Source organism: Scyliorhinus torazame, chromosome 29, assembly GCF_047496885.1.
Source record: "Scyliorhinus torazame isolate Kashiwa2021f chromosome 29, sScyTor2.1, whole genome shotgun sequence".
In the NCBI taxonomy this organism is placed as follows: domain Eukaryota; kingdom Metazoa; phylum Chordata; class Chondrichthyes; order Carcharhiniformes; family Scyliorhinidae; genus Scyliorhinus; species Scyliorhinus torazame.
Window position 1 is genome coordinate 25,899,320 of NC_092735.1, and position 22,025 is coordinate 25,921,344.

The 22,025-nt window shown below is 52.3% G+C and overlaps 1 protein-coding gene across 2 annotated transcripts in view; it reads left to right on the forward strand.

Annotated features, from left to right (window-relative positions):
• Window positions 1-22,025, forward strand: part of LOC140403955 (tumor protein p53-inducible protein 11-like) — a 41,053-nt gene that overhangs the window by 13,457 nt on the left and 5,571 nt on the right. For both annotated transcript variants that reach the window (XM_072492244.1, XM_072492243.1), the window contains exons 3-4: window positions 195-253; window positions 7,853-7,901. In XM_072492244.1, coding sequence (XP_072348345.1) covers window positions 195-253; window positions 7,853-7,901 — 108 coding nt within the window. The remainder of the gene's footprint in view (window positions 1-194; window positions 254-7,852; window positions 7,902-22,025) is intronic.

Consider the following 22,025-nt stretch of genomic DNA (forward strand, 5'->3'; position numbering starts at 1 on the left):
GGATGTGGGCATTATTAACAAGACTGGCAATTATCATCCATCCTGAGAAGTGATATTAAACCATCTTCTTAAACCTCGGCAGGGGCAGTGGTTTGATACAATTAAGCTAATTTGGCCACTTCTGTGACACAGTTGAGAGTCAATCGTGCTGTAGATAATGCATCCAAATTAATATTTTTAATTTCCTCCTGCAGATCAGTCAGATGTTGGGAAATGAATTCAAGTTTGCTCTTCATGAGCCGTACGGTCTCAGGTAATGAAATAAAATTTCACAAAACTCAGATTGTAAATTCCACAGAAAAAAATGGATTGCTTTACATTATTAACAACACCTCATCCAACACCACAGCACCCCCTCTGAAGTGTCCCATTGGCAGTGCAGCACCCCCTCTAAAGTGCCCCATTGACAGTGCAGCACCCCCTCTAAAGTGCCCCATTGGCAGTGCAGCACCCCCTCTAAAGTGCCCCATTGGCAGTGCAGCACCCCCTCTAAACTGCCCCATTGACAGTACAGCACCCCCTCTGAACTGCTCCATTGACAGTGCAGCACCCTTTCTGTACTGATCTATTGACAGTGCAGCACTCACTCTGTACTGCCCCAGTGGCAGTGCAGCACCCCCTCTGAACTGCTCCATTGACAGTGCAGCACCCCCTCTGAACTGCTCCATTGACAGTGCAGCACCCCCCTGCACTGCCCCAGTGGCAGTGCAGCACCCCCTCTAAACTGCCCCATTGACAGTGCAGCACCCCCTCTAAACTGCCCCATTGACAGTGCAGCACCCCCTCTGAACTGCTCCATTGACAGTGCAGCACCCCCCTGCACTGCCCCAGTGGCAGTGCAGCACCCCCTCTAAACTGCCCCATTGGCAGTGCAGCACCCCCTCTAAACTGCCCCATTGACAGTACAGCACCCCCTCTGAACTGCTCCATTGACAGTGCAGCACCCTTTCTGTACTGATCTATTGACAGTGCAGCACTCACTCTGTACTGCCCCAGTGGCAGTGCAGCACCCCCTCTGAACTGCTCCATTGACAGTGCAGCACCCCCTCTGAACTGCTCCATTGACAGTGCAGCACCCCCCTGCACTGCCCCAGTGGCAGTGCAGCACCCCCTCTAAACTGCCCCATTGACAGTGCAGCACCCCCTCTAAACTGCCCCATTGACAGTGCACCACTCCCTCTGAACTGCTCCATTGACAGTGCAGCACCCTCTCTGTACTGCCCCAGTAACAGTGCAGCATTCCCTCTGTACTGCCCCCTTGACAGTGCAGCACGCCCTCTCTACTGATCTATTGACAGTGCAGCACCCCCTCTAAACTGCTCCATGGACAGTGCAGCACCCTCTCTGTACTGCCCCAGTAACAGTGCAGCACTCCCTCTGAACTGCCCCATTGACAGTGCAGCAGCCCCTCTCTACTGATCTATTGACAGTGCAGCACTCACTCTGTACTGCCCCAGTGACAGTGCAGCATTCCCTCTGTACTGCCCCCTTGACAGTGCAGCACCCCCTCTCTACTGATCTATTGACAGTGCAGCACTCCCTCTGTACTGCCCTGTTGACAATGCAGTACTCCCTCTGTACTGCCCCATTGACAGTGCAGCACCCCCTCTGAACTGCCCCATTGACAGTGCAGCACTGCCTTTGAACTGCTCCATTGACAGTGCAGCACCCCCTCTGTACTGCCCCAGTAACAGTGCGGCGCTCCCTCTGTAGTGCCCTCTTGACAATGCAACACTCCCTCTGTACTGCCCCTTTGACAGTGCAGCACCCCCTCTGTACTGCCCCAGTAACAGTGCGGCGCTCCCTCTGTAGTGCCCTCTTGACAATGCAACACTCCCTCTGTACTGACCCTCTGACAGTGCAGCACTCCCTCTGTACTGACCCTCTCACAGTGCAGCACTCCCTCAGTACTGACACTCTGACAGTGCAACATCCCCTCTGTACTGCCCCATTGACAGTGCAACATCCCCTCTGTACTGCCCCATTGACAGTGCAACATCCCCTCTCCCCATTGACAATGCAGCACTCCAACTGTACTGACCCTCTTGACAATGCAGCACTCCCTCTGTACTGCCCCATTGACAGTGCAGCACCCCCTCTGAACTGCGCCATTGACAGTGCAGCACCCTCTCTGTACTCCCCCAGTAACAGTGCAGCGCTCCCTCTGTACTGCCCCCTTGACAGTGCAGCACCCCCTCTCTACTGATCTATTGACAGTGCAGCGCTCCCTCTGTACTGCCCCTTTGACAGTGCAGCACTCCCTCTGTACTGCCCCATTGACAATGCAGCACTCCCTCTGTACTGACCCTCTCACAGTGCAGCACTCCCTCAGTACTGACACTCTGACAGTGCAACATCCCCTCTGTACTGCCCCATTGACAGTGCAACATCCCCTCTGTACTGCCCCATTGACAGTGCAACATCCCCTCTCCCCATTGACAATGCAGCACTCCAACTGTACTGACCGTCTGACAGTGCAGCACTCGCACTGTACTGCCCCATTGGCAGTGCAACATCCCCTCTGTGCTGCCCCATTGACAATGCAGCACTCCAACTGTACTGTCCCTCTGACAGTGCAGCACTCCCTCTGTACTGCTCCATTGAAAGTGCAGCCCTCTCTCTGTACTGCCCTCTTGACAATGCAGCACTCCCTCTGTACTGCCCCATTGACAGTGCAGCACCCTCTCTGAACTGCGCCATTGACAGTGCAGCACCCTCTCTGTACTCCCCCAGTAACAGTGCAGCGCCCCCTCTGTACTGCCCCATTGACAGTCCAGCACTCCGTTTGTACTGACCCTCTGACAGTGCAGCACTCCCTCAGTACTGACACTGTGACAGTGAAGCACTCCCTCAGTACTGACACTCTGACAGTGCAACATCCCCTCTGTACTGCCCCATTGACAGTGCAACATCCCCTCTGTACTGCCCCATTGACAGTGCAACATCCCCTCTGTGCTGCCCCATTGACAATGCAGCACTCCAACTGTACTGTCCCTCTGACAGTGCAGCACTCCCTCTGTACTGCCCCATTGACAGTGCAGCACCCCCTCTGTACATGCGCCATTGACAGTGCAGCACCCTCTCTGTACTCCCCCAGTAACAGTGCAGCGTTCCCTCTGTACTGCCCCATTGACAGTCCAGCACTCCGTTTGTACTGACCCTCTGACAGTGCAGCACTCCCTCAGTACTGACACTGTGACAGTGAAGCACTCCCTCAGTACTGACACTCTGACAGTGCAACATCCCCTCTGTACTGCCCCATTGACAGTGCAACATCCCCTCTGTACTGCCCCATTGACAGTGCAACATCCCCTCTGTACTGCCCCATTGACAGTGCAACATCCCCTCTCCCCATTGACAATGCAGCACTCCCTATATACTGACCGTCTGACAGTGCAGCACTCGCTCTGTACTGCCACATTGACAGTGCAGCACTCACTCTGTACTGCCCCAGTGACAGTGCAGCATTCCCTCTGTACTGCCCCCTTGACAGTGCAGCACCCCCTCTCTACTGATCTATTGACAGTGCAGCGCTCCCTCTGTACTGCCCTGTTGACAATGCAGTACTCCCTCTGTAGTGCCCCATTGACAGTGCAGCACCCCCTCTGAACTGCCCCATTGACAGTGCAGCACTGACTTTGAACTGCTCCATTGACAGTGCAGCATCCCCTCTGTACTGCCCCAGTAACAGTGCAGCGCTCCCTCTGTAGTGCCCTCTTGACAATGCAGCACTCCCTCTGTACTGCCCCTTTGACAGTGCAACATCCTCTCTGTACTGCCCCATTGACAGTGCAGCACTCCCACTGTACTGCCCCATTGACAGTGCAACATCCCCTCTGTGCTGCCCCATTGACAATGCAGCACTCCAACTGTACTGACCCTCTGACAGTGCAGCACTCCCTCTGTACTGCTCCATTGAAAGTGCAGCCCTCTCTCTGTACTGCCCTCTTGACAATGCAGCACTCCCTCTGTACTGCCCCATTGACAGTGCAGCACCCCCTCTGAACTGCGCCATTGACAGTGCAGCACCCTCTCTGTACTCCCCCAGTAACAGTGCAGCGCTCCCTCTGTACTGCCACAGTGACAGTCCAGCACTCCGTCTGTACTGACCGTCTGACAGTGCAGCACTCCCTCAGTACTGACACTGTGACAGTGCAGCACTCCCTCAGTACTGACACTCTGACAGTGCAACATCCCCTCTGTACTGCCCCATTGACAGTGCAACATCCCCTCTGTACTGCCCCATTGACAGTGCAACATCCCCTCTCCCCATTGACAATGCAGCACTCCCTATGTACTGACCGTCTGACAGTGCAGCACTCGCTCTGTACTGCCCCATTGGCAGTGCAGCACCCCCTCTGAACTGCCCCATTGACAGTGCAGCACCCCCTCTGTACTGCCCCATTGACAGTGCAGCACTCCCTCTGAACTGCTCCATTGACAGTGCAGAACTCCCTCTGCTCTGCCCCATTGACAGTGCAGCACTCCCTCTGTACTGGCCCATTGACAGTGCAGCACTCCCTCTGTACTGGCCCATTGACAGTGCAGCACTCTCTCTGTACTGCCCCATTGGCAGTGCAGCACTCCCTCTGTACTGCCCCATTGACAGTGCAGCACCCCCTCTGCACTGCCCCATTGACAGTGCAGCATTCCCTCTGTACTGCCCCATTGACAGTGCAGCACCCCCTCTGTACTGCCCCATTGACAGTGCAGCACTCACTCCATACTGCCCCACTGGCAGTGCAGAATTCTCTCTGTACTGCCCCAGTGATAGTGCAGCACTCCCTCTGTACTGCCCCTTTGACAGTGCAGCACTCACTCTGTACTGCCCCATTGACAGTGCAGCACCCCCTCTTTACTGCCCCATTGACAGTGCAGCACCCACTCTGTACTGCCCCATTGACAGTGCAGCACTCCCTCTGAACTGCCCCATTGACAGTGTAGAACTCCCTCTGCACTGCCCCACTGACAGTGCAGTACTCCCTCTATACTGCCCCAGTGATAGTGCAGCACTCCCTATGTACTGCCCCTTTGACAGTGCAGCACTCACTCTGTACTGCCCCATTGACAGTGCAGCACTCCCTCTGTACTGCCCCATTGACAGTGCAGCACTCACTCTGTACTGCCCCATTGACAGTGCAGCACTCCCTCTGTACTGCCCCATTGACAGTGCAGAACTCCCTCTGCACTGCCCCATTGACAGTGCAGCACTCCCTCCTACTGCCCCATTGGCAGTGCAGCACTCTCTCTGTACTGCCCCAGTGATACTGCAGCACTCCCTCTGTACTGCCCCTTTAACAGTGCAGCACACCCTCTGCACTGCCCCATTGACAGTGCAGCACCCCCTCTCTACTGACCTATTGACAGTGCAGCACTCCCTCTGTACTGACCCTCTGACTGTGCAGCATTTCCTCTGTACTGCCCTCTTGACAATGCAGCACTAGCTCTGTACTACCCCTTTGACAGTGCAGCACTCCCTCTGTACCGACCCTCTGACAGTGCAGCATTCCCTCTGCACTGCCCCTTTGACAGTGCAGCACTCGCTCTGCACTGCCCCTTTGACAGTGCAGTGCTCCCTCTGTACTGACCCTCTGACAGTGCAGCACTCGCTCTGCACTGCCCCTTTGACAGTGCAGTGCTCCCTCAGTACTGCCCCATTGACAGTGCAGCACTCCCTCTGTACTGACCCTCTGACAGTGCAGCACTCCCTCTGTACTGACCCTCTGACAGTGCAGCACTCCCTCTGCACTGCGCCTTTGACAGTCCTTTGACGCCGCGTAAAAGCGGCGCCGCATAAATGACGTGACCCACGCATGCGCGGTTGCCGTCCTCCCCGAGGCCGCACCGCAAGAAGATGTCGGATGGATCTTGCGGGGCGGTGGAGGAAGGGAGTTCTTCCTTCAGAGAGGCCGGCCCGCTGATCGGTGGACACCGATCGCTGGCCAGACCCCATTTGAGACCCCCCCCCGGTGCAGGTACCCCCCTCCCACCCCCCACCCCCCAAAGGCTGCCCCCCACTCACCCCCACCCAGCTTCCGTCCAAAGCTGGTGGCTGCCGGCGGGAACCCATCGTATTGGGCAGGCCTCTCGGCCCATCCTGGCCGCTTACAATGGGCCAGCCGTGATTCTCGCCGCGCCGGTTTGGGTGGGGGGGGTTGAGGGGGGTGTGGGAGAATCGCGTGCGGGCGTCAGTGCGGCGTGGCAGGACTCGCGTGGCACCCCGGTGATTCCCCCACCCGGCGTGGGGGGGGGAGAATTCCGCCCAGTAGGTCCACTCGGTTACACAGTGAGTGATCCTTACCCTGCTGAATAAACAGTAGGTCCGCACAGTTACACAGTGAGTGATCCTTACCCTGCTGAATTATCAGTAGGTCCGCACAGTTACACAGTGAGTGATCCTTACCCTGCTGAATAAACAGTAGGTCCACATAGTTACACAGCGAGTGATCCTTACCCTGCTGAATAAATTGTAGGTCGACACAGTTACACAGTGAATGATCCTTACCCTGCTGAATAAACAGTAGGTCCACACAGTTAAACAGTGAGTGATCCTTACCCTGCTGAATAAACAGTAGGTCCACACAGTTACACAGTGAGTGATCGTTACCCTGCTGAATAAACAGTAGGTCCACCCAGTTCCACAGTGAGTGATCCTTACCCTGCTGAATAAACAGTAGGTCCACATAGTTACACAGTGAGTGATCCTTACCCGGCTGAATAAACAGTAGGTCCACATAGTTACACAGTGAGTGATCCTTACCCTGCTGAATAAACAGTAGGTCCGCACAGTTACACAGTGAGTGATCCTTACCCTGCTGAATAAACAGGAGGTCCACACAGTTACACATTGAGTGACCCTTACCCTGCTGAATAAACAGTAGGTCCACATAGTTACACAGTGAGTGATCCTTACCCTGCTGAATAAACAGTAGGTCCACACAGTTACACAGTGAGTGATCCTTACCCTGCTGAATAAACAGTAGGTCCACTCAGTTACACAGTGAGTGATCCTTACCCTGCTGAATAAACAGTAGGTCCACACAGTTACACAGTGAGTGATCCTTACCCTGCTGAATAAACAGTAGGTCCACACAGTTACACATTGAGTGATCCTTGCCCTGCTGAATAAACAGTAGGTCCACACAGTTACACAGTGAGTGATCCTTACCCTGCTGAATAAACAGTAGGTCCACACAGTTACACAGTGAGTGATCCTTACCCTGCTGAATAAACTGTAGGTCCACATAGTTACACAGTGAGTGATCCTTACCCTGCTGAATAAACAGTAGGTCCACACAGTTACACAGTGAGTGATCCTTACCCTGCTGAATAAACAGTAGGCCCACATAGTTACACAGTGAGTGATCCTTACCCTGCTGAATAAACAGTAGGTCCACACAGTTACACAGTGAGTGATCCTTACCATGCTGAATAAACAGTAGGTCCACACAGTTACACAGTGAGTGATCCTTACCCTGCTGAATAAACAGTAGGTCCACACAGTTACACAGTGAGTGATCCTTACCCTGCTGAATAAACAGTAGGTCCACACAGTTACAGTGAGTGATCCTCACCCTGCTGAATAAACAGTAGGTCCACATAGTTACACAGTGAGTGATCCTTACCCTGCTGAATAAACAGTAGGTCCACATAGGTACACAGTGAATGATCCTCACCCTGCTGAATAAACAGTAGGTCCACACAGTTACACAGTGAGTGATCCTTACCCTGCTGAATTATCAGTAGGTCCACTCAGTTACACAGTGAGTGATCCTTGCCCTGCTGAATAAACAGGAATCAAGTGGGACCAGAATGAGCAGCCTAACAGTCTCCACATTTCGTCTTGTTTCAGATGCTGGCAGTTCACGTCCGCCGTCACATTCACCATCGCTGGAATTCTGGTCAGTTCAAGATCTTCAACATAAACCTTTCGTGTGTGATTTGTGATTTTTAAAAACTTCTTTCATGGGATGTGAGAGTCTGTGGCTGGGCTGGCATTTATTGCCCAGCCCTAATTTCCCTTGAACTGAGCGGCTTGCTGGGCCATTTAAGAGTCAACCACATTGCTGTGGATCTGGAGTCACGTGTAGGCCAGACCGGGTAAGGACGGCAGATTTCCTGCCGCTAAAGGACATTAGTGAACCAGATGGGTTCTTACAACAATCGACAGTGGTTTCATGGCCATCTATTAGACTTTAAATCCCCGATTTCTATGGAATTCGAATTTCAGCATCATCCCTGTCGGAATTGCAGGCGATGCCCGTACCTTAACCTTGGAGTTGGGTCACTGCTTCCACAATGGGTTAGAACCCAAACGGGCAGAGTGCCAGGATGCTCCAGGTATGTCCCTCTCTGCTAGGTTAGCACTGCCTTCCAGAGCTGCTACCTCATCTACTGTGGCGAACTCTACTGTCACCTGCTGAATAAACTGAGGCTCCATACAGTTACACAGTGAGTGATCATTACCCTGCTGAATAAACACTAGGTCCACACAGTTACACAGTGAGTGATCCTTACCCTGCTGAATAAACAGTAGGTCCACACAGTAACACAGTGAGTGATCCTTACCCTGCTGAATAAACAGTAGGTCCACATAGTTACACAGTGAGTGATCCTTACCCTGCTGAATAAACAGTAGGTCCACATAGTTACACAGTGAGTGGTCCTTACCCTGCTGAAGAAACAGTAGGTCCACACAGTTACACAGTGAGTGATCCTTACCCTGCTGAATAAACAGTAGGTCCACATAGTTACACAGTGAGTGGTCCTTACCCTGCTGAAGAAACAGTAGGTCCACACAGTTACACAGTGAGTGATCCTTACCCTGCTGAATAAACAGTAGGTCCACATAGTTACACAGTGAGTGATCCTTACCCTGCTGAATAAACAGTAGGTCCGCACAGTTACACAGTGAGTGATCCTTACCCTGCTGAATAAACAGTAGGTCCACATAGTTACACAGTGAGTGATCCTTACCCTGCTGAATTATCAGTAGGTCCGCACAGTTACACAGTGAGTGATCCTTACCCTGCTGAATAAACAGTAGGTCCATACAGTTACACAGTGAGTGATCCTTACCCTGCTGAATAAACAGTAGGTCCACATAGTTACACAGTGAGTGATCCTTACCCTGCTGAATAAACAGTAGGTCCATACAGTTACACAGTGAGTGATCCTTACCCTGCTGAATTATCAGTAGGTCCACTCAGTTACACAGTGAGTGATCCTTACCCTGCTGAATAAACTGTAGGTCCACATAGTTACACAGTGAGTGATCCTTACCCTGCTGAATAAACAGTAGGTCCATACAGTTACACAGTGAGTGATCCTTACCCTGCTGAATAAACAGTAGGTCCACTCAGTTACACAGTGAGTGATCCTTACCCTGCTGAATAAACAGTAGGTCCGCACAGTTACACAGTGAGTGATCCTTACCCTGCTGAATAAACAGTAGGTCCACATAGTTACACAGTGAGTGATCCTTACCCTGCTGAATGAACAGTAGGTCCACACAGTTACACAGTGAGTGATCCTTACCCTGCTGAATAAACAGTAGGTCCATACAGTTACACAGTGAGTGATCCTTACCCTGCTGAATAAACAGTAGTTCCATACAGTTACACAGTGAGTGATCCTTACCCTGCTGAATAAACAGTAGGTCCGCATAGTTACACAGTGAGTGATCCTTACCCTGCTGAATTATCAGTAGGTCCACTCAGTTACACAGTGAGTGATCCTTACCCTGCTGAATAAACTGTAGGTCCACATAGTTACACAGTGAGTGATCCTTACCCTGCTGAATAAACAGTAGGTCCATACAGTTACACAGTGAGTGATCCTTACCCTGCTGAATAAACAGTAGGTCCACTCAGTTACACAGTGAGTGATCCTTACCCTGCTGAATAAACAGTAGGTCCGCACAGTTACACAGTGAGTGATCCTTACCCTGCTGAATAAACAGTAGGTCCACATAGTTACACAGTGAGTGATCCTTACCCTGCTGAATGAACAGTAGGTCCACACAGTTACACAGTGAGTGATCCTTACCCTGCTGAATAAACAGTAGGTCCACACAGTTACACAGTGAGTGATCCTTACCCTGCTGAATAAACAGTAGGTCCACACATTTACACAGTGAGTGATCCTTACCCTGCTGAATAAACAGTAGGTCCACATAGTTACACAGTGAGTGATCCTTACCCTGCTGAATAAACAGTAGGTCCACATAGTTACACAGTGAGTGGTCCTTACCCTGCTGAATAAACAGTAGGTCCGCACAGTTACACAGTGAGTGATCCTTACCCTGCTGAATAAACAGTAGGTCCACATAGTTACACAGTGAGTGATCCTTACCCTGCTGAATGAACAGTAGGTCCACACAGTTACACAGTGAGTGATCCTTACCCTGCTGAATAAACAGTAGGTCCACACAGTTACACAGTGAGTGATCCTTACCCTGCTGAATAAACAGTAGGTCCACACATTTACACAGTGAGTGATCCTTACCCTGCTGAATAAACAGTAGGTCCACATAGTTACACAGTGAGTGATCCTTACCCTGCTGAATAAACAGTAGGTCCACTCAGTTACACAGTGAGTGATCCTTACCCTGCTGAATGAACAGTAGGTCCACACAGTTACACAGTGAGTGATCCTTACCCTGCTGAATTATTAGTAGGTCCACATAGTTACACAGTGAGTGATCCTTTCTGCTGAATAAACTGTAGGTCCACATAGTTACACAGTGAGTGATCCTTACCCTGCTGAATAAACAGTAGGTCCATACAGTTACACAGTGAGTGATCCTTACCCTGCTGAATAAACAGTAGGTCCACTCAGTTACACAGTGAGTGATCCTTACCCTGCTGAATAAACAGTAGGTCCACATAGTTACACAGTGAGTGATCCTTACCCTGCTGAATTATCAGTAGGTCCACTCAGTTACACAGTGAGTGATCCTTTCTGCTGAATAAACTGTAGGTCCACATAGTTACACAGTGAGTGATCCTTACCCTGCTGAATAAACAGTAGGTCCATACAGTTACACAGTGAGTGATCCTTACCCTGCTGAATAAACAGTAGGTCCATACAGTTACACAGTGAGTGATCCTTACCCTGCTGAATAAACAGTAGGTCCACTCAGTTACACAGTGAGTGATCCTTACCCTGCTGAATAAACAGTAGGTCCATACAGTTACACAGTGAGTGATCCTTACCCTGCTGAATAAACAGTAGGTCCACTCAGTTACACAGTGAGTGATCCTTACCCTGCTGAATAAACAGTAGGTCCGCACTGTTACACAGTGAGTGATCCTTACCCTGCTGAATAAACAGTAGGTCCACATAGTTACACAGTGAGTGATCCTTACCCTGCTGAATGAACAGTAGGTCCACACAGTTACACAGTGAGTGATCCTTACCCTGCTGAATAAACAGTAGGTCCACACAGTTACACAGTGAGTGATCCTTACCCTGCTGAATAAACAGTAGGTCCACATAGTTACACAGTGAGTGGTCCTTACCCTGCTGAAGAAACAGTAGGTCCACACAGTTACACAGTGAGTGATCCTTACCCTGCTGAATAAACAGTAGGTCCACATAGTTACACAGTGAGTGATCCTTACCCTGCTGAATAAACAGTAGGTCCGCACAGTTACACAGTGAGTGATCCTTACCCTGCTGAATAAACAGTAGGTCCACATAATTACACAGTGAGTGATCCTTACCCTGCTGAATTATCAGTAGGTCCGCACAGTTACACAGTGAGTGATCCTTACCCTGCTGAATAAACAGTAGGTCCATACAGTTACACAGTGAGTGATCCTTACCCTGCTGAATAAACAGTAGGTCCACATAGTTACACAGTGAGTGATCCTTACCCTGCTGAATAAACAGTAGGTCCATACAGTTACACAGTGAGTGATCCTTACCCTGCTGAATTATCAGTAGGTCCACTCAGTTACACAGTGAGTGATCCTTACCCTGCTGAATAAACTGTAGGTCCACATAGTTACACAGTGAGTGATCCTTACCCTGCTGAATAAACAGTAGGTCCATACAGTTACACAGTGAGTGATCCTTACCCTGCTGAATAAACAGTAGGTCCACTCAGTTACACAGTGAGTGATCCTTACCCTGCTGAATAAACAGTAGGTCCGCACAGTTACACAGTGAGTGATCCTTACCCTGCTGAATAAACAGTAGGTCCGCATAGTTACACAGTGAGTGATCCTTACCCTGCTGAATTATCAGTAGGTCCACTCAGTTACACAGTGAGTGATCCTTACCCTGCTGAATAAACTGTAGGTCCACATAGTTACACAGTGAGTGATCCTTACCCTGCTGAATAAACAGTAGGTCCATACAGTTACACAGTGAGTGATCCTTACCCTGCTGAATAAACAGTAGGTCCACTCAGTTACACAGTGAGTGATCCTTACCCTGCTGAATAAACAGTAGGTCCGCACAGTTACACAGTGAGTGATCCTTACCCTGCTGAATAAACAGTAGGTCCACATAGTTACACAGTGAGTGATCCTTACCCTGCTGAATGAACAGTAGGTCCACACAGTTACACAGTGAGTGATCCTTACCCTGCTGAATAAACAGTAGGTCCACACAGTTACACAGTGAGTGATCCTTACCCTGCTGAATAAACAGTAGGTCCACACATTTACACAGTGAGTGATCCTTACCCTGCTGAATAAACAGTAGGTCCACATAGTTACACAGTGAGTGATCCTTACCCTGCTGAATAAACAGTAGGTCCACATAGTTACACAGTGAGTGGTCCTTACCCTGCTGAATAAACAGTAGGTCCGCACAGTTACACAGTGAGTGATCCTTACCCTGCTGAATAAACAGTAGGTCCACATAGTTACACAGTGAGTGATCCTTACCCTGCTGAATGAACAGTAGGTCCACACAGTTACACAGTGAGTGATCCTTACCCTGCTGAATAAACAGTAGGTCCACACAGTTACACAGTGAGTGATCCTTACCCTGCTGAATAAACAGTAGGTCCACACATTTACACAGTGAGTGATCCTTACCCTGCTGAATAAACAGTAGGTCCACATAGTTACACAGTGAGTGATCCTTACCCTGCTGAATAAACAGTAGGTCCACTCAGTTACACAGTGAGTGATCCTTACCCTGCTGAATGAACAGTAGGTCCACACAGTTACACAGTGAGTGATCCTTACCCTGCTGAATTATTAGTAGGTCCACATAGTTACACAGTGAGTGATCCTTTCTGCTGAATAAACTGTAGGTCCACATAGTTACACAGTGAGTGATCCTTACCCTGCTGAATAAACAGTAGGTCCATACAGTTACACAGTGAGTGATCCTTACCCTGCTGAATAAACAGTAGGTCCACTCAGTTACACAGTGAGTGATCCTTACCCTGCTGAATAAGCAGTAGGTCCACATAGTTACACAGTGAGTGATCCTTACCCTGCTCAATTATCAGTAGGTCCACTCAGTTACACAGTGAGTGATCCTTTCTGCTGAATAAACTGTAGGTCCACATAGTTACACAGTGAGTGATCCTTACCCTGCTGAATAAACAGTAGGTCCATACAGTTACACAGTGAGTGATCCTTACCCTGCTGAATAAACAGTAGGTCCATACAGTTACACAGTGAGTGATCCTTACCCTGCTGAATAAACAGTAGGTCCACTCAGTTACACAGTGAGTGATCCTTACCCTGCTGAATAAACAGTAGGTCCATACAGTTACACAGTGAGTGATCCTTACCCTGCTGAATAAACAGTAGGTCCACTCAGTTACACAGTGAGTGATCCTTACCCTGCTGAATAAACAGTAGGTCCGCACTGTTACACAGTGAGTGATCCTTACCCTGCTGAATAAACAGTAGGTCCACATAGTTACACAGTGAGTGATCCTTACCCTGCTGAATGAACAGTAGGTCCACACAGTTACACAGTGAGTGATCCTTACCCTGCTGAATAAACAGTAGGTCCACACAGTTACACAGTGAGTGATCCTTACCCTGCTGAATAAGCAGTAGGTCCACACATTTACACAGTGAGTGATCCTTACCCTGCTGAATAAACAGTAGGTCCACACAGTTACACAGTGAGTGATCCTTACCCTGCTGAATAAACAGAATTCCCGTTGGAAAAATCCATTGTCCACATTTCCAGGGCAAGGTAGGGCAGGATGAAAACTATCTGGTACAAAGCCTTGAGGATCCATGGGCCATTCGCACAGCATAACCCAACAGGAAAAGAAGTAGGGACAGGATTAGTCCATTCAACGCTCGGAACCTGCTTGTTCATTCAATAAGCACATGCTTCATCTTCTACCTCAGTTCCACTTCCTCATGTTATCTCCACGTCCCTTAATCCCCTTTAATCTCACAAACTCTAATGATTTCAGCCTTGACTGAGACCGAACCTGCGCCGGGTCGGAGAATCGGCGGGGGCGCGGGAAATTCCTGCCACGCCTCTCCGACGCCGGGCCGCGATTCTCCGGCAACCGGAGAATCAGCGGCAATCGCGCCCGCGCGGTTGACGCGGCGCCGGTTGGGGGCTGCTGAAAAAGTCCCCCCCCCCCCCCCCCGGTGATTCTCCACGGGCGGCCGGCTGAGCCCCCGCCAACTCCCACCGGCGTGGTTCCAACCTGGTACCGCCTGGCGGGAGTTCGGACCCGCAGACGTCCTGGTCGGAGGGGATTTGACTCCGGGGAGGTCCAGGCCCGCGATCGGGGCTTCCGATCGGCGGGCGGCCACGATCTGGAGGGGGCCTACCTCCTTCCGCACAGCCCACTGTTAGGTCCCCGACATGTTGCTCTGTGCCGGCGCGGAGACGGCAACCACGCACATGCGCGGACCCGCGCCGGCCCGTGCAGGGCCGCCTTTCGGCGTCGGAGCGGCGGGCAGCACCTCCGCGCGGTGCTAGCCCCCTGAAGAGCGGTGAATCGCTGGGCCAGGACACCACTCCGATGTTTACGCCGGCGTCAACACTTGGCCGGGATTTCGGAGAATCCCGGCCCGCAGCCTTCTGGGATAGAGAATTCCAAAGTCTCGCAACAGCCCCGAGGGAAGAAATTTCTCCTCACCTTAGTCCTAAATGGGTGACCCCTTATCCCGATACTGTGGCCAGATCATGCAGTCCCGTCAAAGGTGACCCCCCCCCCCCCACCCCCAGCCGCTGTGGCGGGACGGGAAGCCATGCTAAACACCATAGATATTGGCGGAATGGGAAGATCCCGCCAGTGCCCAATGGAGTGCCACCTCTGTGCCGGACCAGACATCGCAGGAAGTCCAGAAAATCCCGCCCTACTATTCCCTCATTCTCAACTCAGAAGCGGAGGAAAACAGCTTCCATTTTCTTCACTTTCACATCAAACATCAGCTGTTTTAGACAAATACAGGGAGGGCAAAGCCCACGTCAACACAGGGAAATGGTGGGTTTGATGTCACCCTTGCCACTATTGTAAGTACTAAAATGAACCTTGATTTGGGGTGTCACAAGACCACAGAAGACACTATAATCACTGCAGGTTCTTCTGTTTCGAAGTCGGAGATCGACAGGTTGAATCTTACCGCCTTCGTCTTGCCAACATTTCCTGAGGCTGGCCGGTTGGTACCATCCTCGCCAATTGCCAAGCCGCCAATTAACTGGCTAATCAGGGGCAGCAGGCAAGCGGGAAGGCCAGTGGGAGCTCCTGAAACTGGGCGGTGGCCCTAATGCCCCGACTGGAGAGTTGGAGGCTGCTGCTGTAGATGGGCCACAGTGGGTGCCTCAAGATGGAGGGTCTCTGGAGGCTATTAAATGCTGGGTGGTGGCCTGTGACCACTGCTGCCAGGCCGTCATTGTGGAGGGGGAGCCAGCTACAGAGATGTGCGTCTCTGCTACACGGCTCCAGGGAGGCCACAATAAGGAAGGTCTCCTTGTCCACCCGGCCTGTCACCAGGAAGATCCCAACAGTGCCTCCAAATTGCTCCAAAGCGCGTAATTTAATTGTTGATAATTGACTGCCCGCTCCTACCGATCAGGTGGCTCACCCGGCCTCCGGCAAGATCCCGCACGTCTCCTCCTCCTCCCACCCCCAAAACTGCATCCAAGCAGCTGATAAAATCCCCCCACCTCTCCCACATCCCCCCGCCCCTCGCCCCTGGAATCTCCTCCTCCAACTCTTCCCCTTGCGGAAGTTGGCCCGATGTGAATCATCAGCCAATGCCTTGCCCACATTCCCACTCTTGTTATGCAATGTCCACCTCCATTCACGGGTTGCCATGGAGACTAAAACAAAGACTATTATGTGTCAAAAGAAATTCCTAAACTTAACCTGAATAAATTGATCGTCATCATAGAACATACAGTGCAGAAGGAGGCCATTCGGCCCACCGAGTCTGCACCGGCTCACATAAGCCCTCACTTCCACCCTATCCCCCTAACCCAATAACCCCTCTTAACATTTTTGGACACTAAGGACAATTTAGCATGGCCAATCCACCCAACCTGCACATCTTTGGACTGTGGGAGGAAACCGGAGCACCCGGAGGAAACCCACGCAGGCACGGGGAGAACGTGCAGACTCCGCACAGACAGTGACCCAGCGGGGAATCGAGCCTGGGACCCTGGCGCTGTGAAGCCACAGTGCTAACCACTATGCTACCGTACTGCCCTGTCATCAGATAAAATCAACTCCCTGGTTTACATGAACTCGTACAGATAGAGTGCAGACCTGTTGAGGGTTTTTAGATCTTAGGCATAGCTTGGCTCATTTCAAACAGTCCTACGTGATTTGGTTGGGAGGATATGTATTGATAACAATGTCAGATCTAACCACAGCACATACAGGGGTGTCGAAGGCAACATTAGCAATGATCTTATCAAACTCTGTGATAATATAATTGATATCATCACAAAGTGATAAGAAGCAAAAAGGGTGCAGCACAGTGGCACAGTGGTTAGCACTGCTGCCTACAGGGCTGAGGACCCGGGTTCGCTCCCGGCCCCGGGTCACTGTCCATGTGGAGTTTTCACATTCTCCCCGTGTCTGTGTGGGTCTCACCCCCACAGCCCAAAGATGTCCAGGGTAGGTGGATTGGCCATGCTAAATTGCTCCTTAATTGGAAAATAAAATAATTGGGTACTCTAAATTTACTTTTAAAAAAGAAGGGTGGAAGGATGGATATGATAGAGAAGTTTCTTTATTCAGTCACAAGATGTTGGCATTGCTGGCACGGCCAATATTTAGATCCATCACTCATCACCTCTTTGTCTATGGAGGCGTTTGCTAGTGTTCTGGGCGAGGCGTTTTCAGAACCCCAAAATGTATCATGGAGTTCAACCAACCTCCCCCTTTAATGGATTTGTTACTTTTCCGAGCACACGGCTTGTTCCCTAGGTGTGGGATTACAATTATGGACACGTGGGTTTTTAAACACTAAACAATGTTTATTCCATCAACTCAACTTAACACCTGGGGAGGAATTCTCTGCAATCGGCGCAATGACCGCCGACCAGCGCCAAAAATGGCGCGAATCAGTCTGGCATCGCGCCGCCCCAAAGGTGCGGAATCCTCCGCATCTTGAGCGGCCGAGCCCTAGCCTCGAGGGCTAGGCCCGCACCGGACTGATTTCCGCCACGCCAGCTGGCGGGAAAGGCCTTTGGTGCCCCGCCAGCTGGCGCGAAACTGACTTTGCCGGGCAGCGCATGCGCGGGAGCGTCAGCGGCCGCTCACGGCATCCCCGCGCATGCGCAGTGGAGGGGGTCTCTTCCGCCTCCGCCATGGTGGAGACCACGGCGAAGGAGGAAGAAAACGAGTGCCCCCACGGCACAGGCCCGCCCGCGGATCAGTGGGCCCCGATCGTGGGCCAGGCCACCGTGGGGGCACCCCCCGGGGCCAGATCGCCCCGCGCCCCCCCCCCAGGACCCCGGAGCCCACCCGCGCCGCCTTGTCCCGCCGGTAAGAGAGGTGGTTTAATCCACGCCGGCGGGACAGGCATTCCAGCAGCGGGACTTCGGCCCATCAGGACCGGAGAATCGCGGGGGGGGGCCCGCCAACCGGCGCGGCGCAATTCCCGCCCCCGCCGAATATCCGGTGCCGGAGAATTCGGCAACCGGCGGGGGCGGGATTCACGCCAGCCCCCGGCGATTCTCCAACCCTGCGGGGGGTCGGAGAATCCCACCCCTTAAATAAACATTGGATCTCTTAACACCCCTTACTTCAAAGATAATTCAGAAAATATTGCAACAGTAAATAATTCCTTAAAATGTTCCTTCAAACTTCCAAGAGACTTAACACCTTTAAACAAAGTCACATCAGGTTAAAGGCTTTACAATTATGAGTTTAAATCACCCAAATGATCCAGAGATAGTCTTTCATGGCAGAGATCCAGCTCACTGCAAACACAGACCCTCCCCAAGCTCTTTTCAAACTGCAAAACTAAACTGCAAAATGGCTGGCCTGACCTCAGCTCCACCCACTCTCTGACATCACTGAAAATGAAAATGAAAAATGAAAATCGCTTATTGTCACAAGTAGGCTTCAAATGAAGTTACTGTGAAAAGCCCCTAGTCGCCACATTCCGCCGCCTGTTCGGGGAGGCTGTTACGGGACTGTCACTGTTTTCTTAAAGGTACATTGCTTAAACATCCATGTCTTAAAGGTACTCTCACATGACACTAGGCAGAGGGCAACACAGTGTCAACCACATCGCTGTGGGGTCTGGAGTCACATGTAGGCCAGACCGGATAAGGACGGCAGATTTCCTTCCCTAAAGGACATTATGGAACCAGATGGATTTATGGAACCGTCCACTAGTTTCTTGGTCGCCAATATACTAAACTTCTTATTACAGATTTATTTAGTTCACTGAATATAAATTGTTCAGCTGTAGTGACGCTCAGAGGTTTGCATCCAGATAGCACTGCCCAGAGGGCTGCCCAGATAGCACTGCCCAGAGGGCTGCCCAGATAGCACTGCCCAGAGGGCTGCCCAGAGGCCTGCCCAGATAGCACTGCCCAGAGGGCTGCCCAGATAGCACTGCCCAGATAGCACTGCCCAGAGGCCTGCCCAGATAGCACTGCCCAGATAGCACTGCCCAGAGGCCTGCCCAGATAGCACTGCCCAGATAGCACTGCCCAGAGGCCTGCCCAGATAGCACTGCCCAGAGGACTGCCCAGATAGCACTGCCCAGAGGCCTGCCCAGATAGCACTGCCCAGAGGCCTGCCCAGAGGCCTGCCCAGATAGCACTGCCCAGAGGACTGCCCAGATAGCACTGCCCAGAGGCCTGCCCATATAGCACTGCCCAGAGGGCTGCCCAGAGGCCTACCCAGATAGCACTGCCCAGAGGCCTGCCCAGAGGCCTGCCCAGATAGCACTGCCCAGAGGCCTGCCCAGATAGCACTGCCCAGAGGTCTGCCCAGATAGCACTGCCCAGAGGCCTGCCCAGATAGCACTGCCCAGAGGGCTGCCCAGATAGCACTGCCCAGATAGCACTGCCCAGATAGCACTGCCCAGAGGCCTGCCCAGAGGCCTGCCCAGATAGCACTGCCCAGAGGGCTGCCCAGATAGCACTGCCCAGATAGCACTGCCCTGATAGCACTGCCCAGATAGCACTGCCCAGAGGGCTGCCCAGATAGCACTGCCCAGAGGCCTGCCCAGATAGCACTGCCCAGAGGGCTGCCCAGATAGAACTGCCCAGAGGCCTGCCCAGATAGCACTGCCCAGAGGGCTGCCCAGAGGCCTGCCCAGATAGCACTGCCCAGAGGCCTGCCCAGATAGCAATGCCCAGATAGCATTGCCCAGATAGCACTGCCCAGAGGCCTGCCCAGATAGCACTGCCCAGATAGCACTGCCCAGAGGCCTGCCCAGATAGCACTGCCCAGATAGCACTGCCCAGATAGCACTGCCCAGATAGCACTGCCCAGATAGCACTGCCCAGATAGCACTGCCCAGAGGCCTGCCCAGATAGCACTGCCCAGAGGCCTGCCCAGAGGCCTGCCCAGATAGCACTGCCCAGATAGCACTGCCCAGAGGGCTGCCCAGAGGCCTGCCCAGAGGCCTGCCCAGATAGCACTGCCCAGATAGCACTGCCCAGATAGCACTGCCCAGAGGGCTGCCCAGATAGCACTGCCCAGAGGCCTGCCCAGATAGCACTGCCCAGATAGCACTGCCCAGATAGCACTGCCCAGATAGCACTGCCCAGAGGGCTGCCCAGAGGCCTGCCCAGAGGCCTGCCCAGATAGCACTGCCCAGATAGCACTGCCCAGATAGCACTGCCCAGAGGGCTGCCCAGATAGCACTGCCCAGAGGCCTGCCCAGATAGCACTGCCCAGATAGCACTGCCCAGATAGCACTGCCCAGATAGCACTGCCCAGATAGCACTGCCCAGAGGGCTGCCCAGATAGCACTGCCCAGAGGCCTGCCCAGATAGCACTGCCCAGATAGCACTGCCCAGAGGGCTGCCCAGATAGCACTGCCCAGAGGCCTGCCCAGATAGCACTGCCCAGATAGCACTGCCCAGAGGCCTGCCCAGATAGCACTGCCCAGAGGCCTGCCCAGATACCAATGCCCAGATAGCACTGCCCAGATAGCACTGCCCAGATAGCACTGCCCAGATAGCACTGCCCAGAGGCCTGCCCAGAGGCCTGCCCAGATACCAATGCCCAGATAGCACTGCCCAGATAGCACTGCCCAGATAGCACTGCCCAGAGGCCTGCCCAGATAGCACTGCCCAGATAGCACTGCCCAGATAGCACTGCCCAGAGGCCTGCCCAGAGGCCTGCCCAGATAGCACTGCCCAGAGGCCTGCCCAGAGGCCTGCCCAGATAGCACTGCCCAGATAGCACTGCCCAGATAGCACTGCCCAGAGGCCTGCCCAGATAGCACTGCCCAGATAGCACTGCCCAGAGGCCTGCCCAGAGGCCTGCCCAGATAGCACTGCCCAGATAGCACTGCCCAGATAGCACTGCCCAGAGGCCTGCCCAGATAGCACTGCCCAGATAGCACAGCCCAGAGGCCTGCCCAGATAGCACTGCCCAGATAGCACTGCCCATATAGCACTGCCCAGATAGCACTGCTCAGAGGCATGCCCAGATAGCACTGCCCAGATTGCACTGCCCAGATAGCACTGCCCAGATAGCACTGCCCAGATAGCACTGCCCAGAGGCCTGCCCAGATAGCACTGCCCAGATAGCACAGCCCAGAGGCCTGCCCAGATAGCACTGCCCAGATAGCACTGCCCAGATAGCACTGCCCAGAGGTCCGTGAGGGGGTACACAGGAGCAATAAGATATGAATTCAGGAATCTAACCAGGAAGTAAATGCTGACACTATTATGTCAGTCACTGACTTTTCAGTGGGGTCATAGAATCACAGTATTTACAATGTAGAAGGAGGCTATTTGTTCCATTGAGTCTGCACTGGCCCTTGGAAAGAGCACCCTACTTAAACCTACACCTCCACCCTATCCCCATAATCCAGTAACCCCACGTAACCTTTTGGACAATAAGGGCAATTTAGCACGGCCAATCCACCTAACCTGCAGTTCTTTGGACAGTGGGAGGAAACCGGAGCACCTGGAGGAAACCCACGCAGACACGGGGAATAAGTGCAAACTCTGCACAGACAGTAACCCGAGGCCGGAATTGAACCTGGGACCCCGGAGCTGTGAGGCAGCAGTGCTAACCACTGTGCTACCGTGCCGTCCACCTCTAACTTGAGGGGTTCCAGCAGACAGAGTCTGTCTTACAGCAAATAAAGTCTATTTACTCAACAAACAGAGTCTACTTAAACAGTTCACGACTGCGAACAGTTTATTCACTCAGCAAACAGTGTCTACTTCAACAGAGCCTCTATGAACTACAGAAAATAGATCTCGCAACCGAAACTACGGCAACGTTTCCCAATGAAGGCAGTCATACTTTAGTAAAATGCAGTGGGTGGAGGATTGTGCTCAAGGATGGTAATGACACAGAACCATAGGGAGAGAGAAAGGAGACACTCTGAACATGAAATGGTTCCTTCCCCTGCACAGCC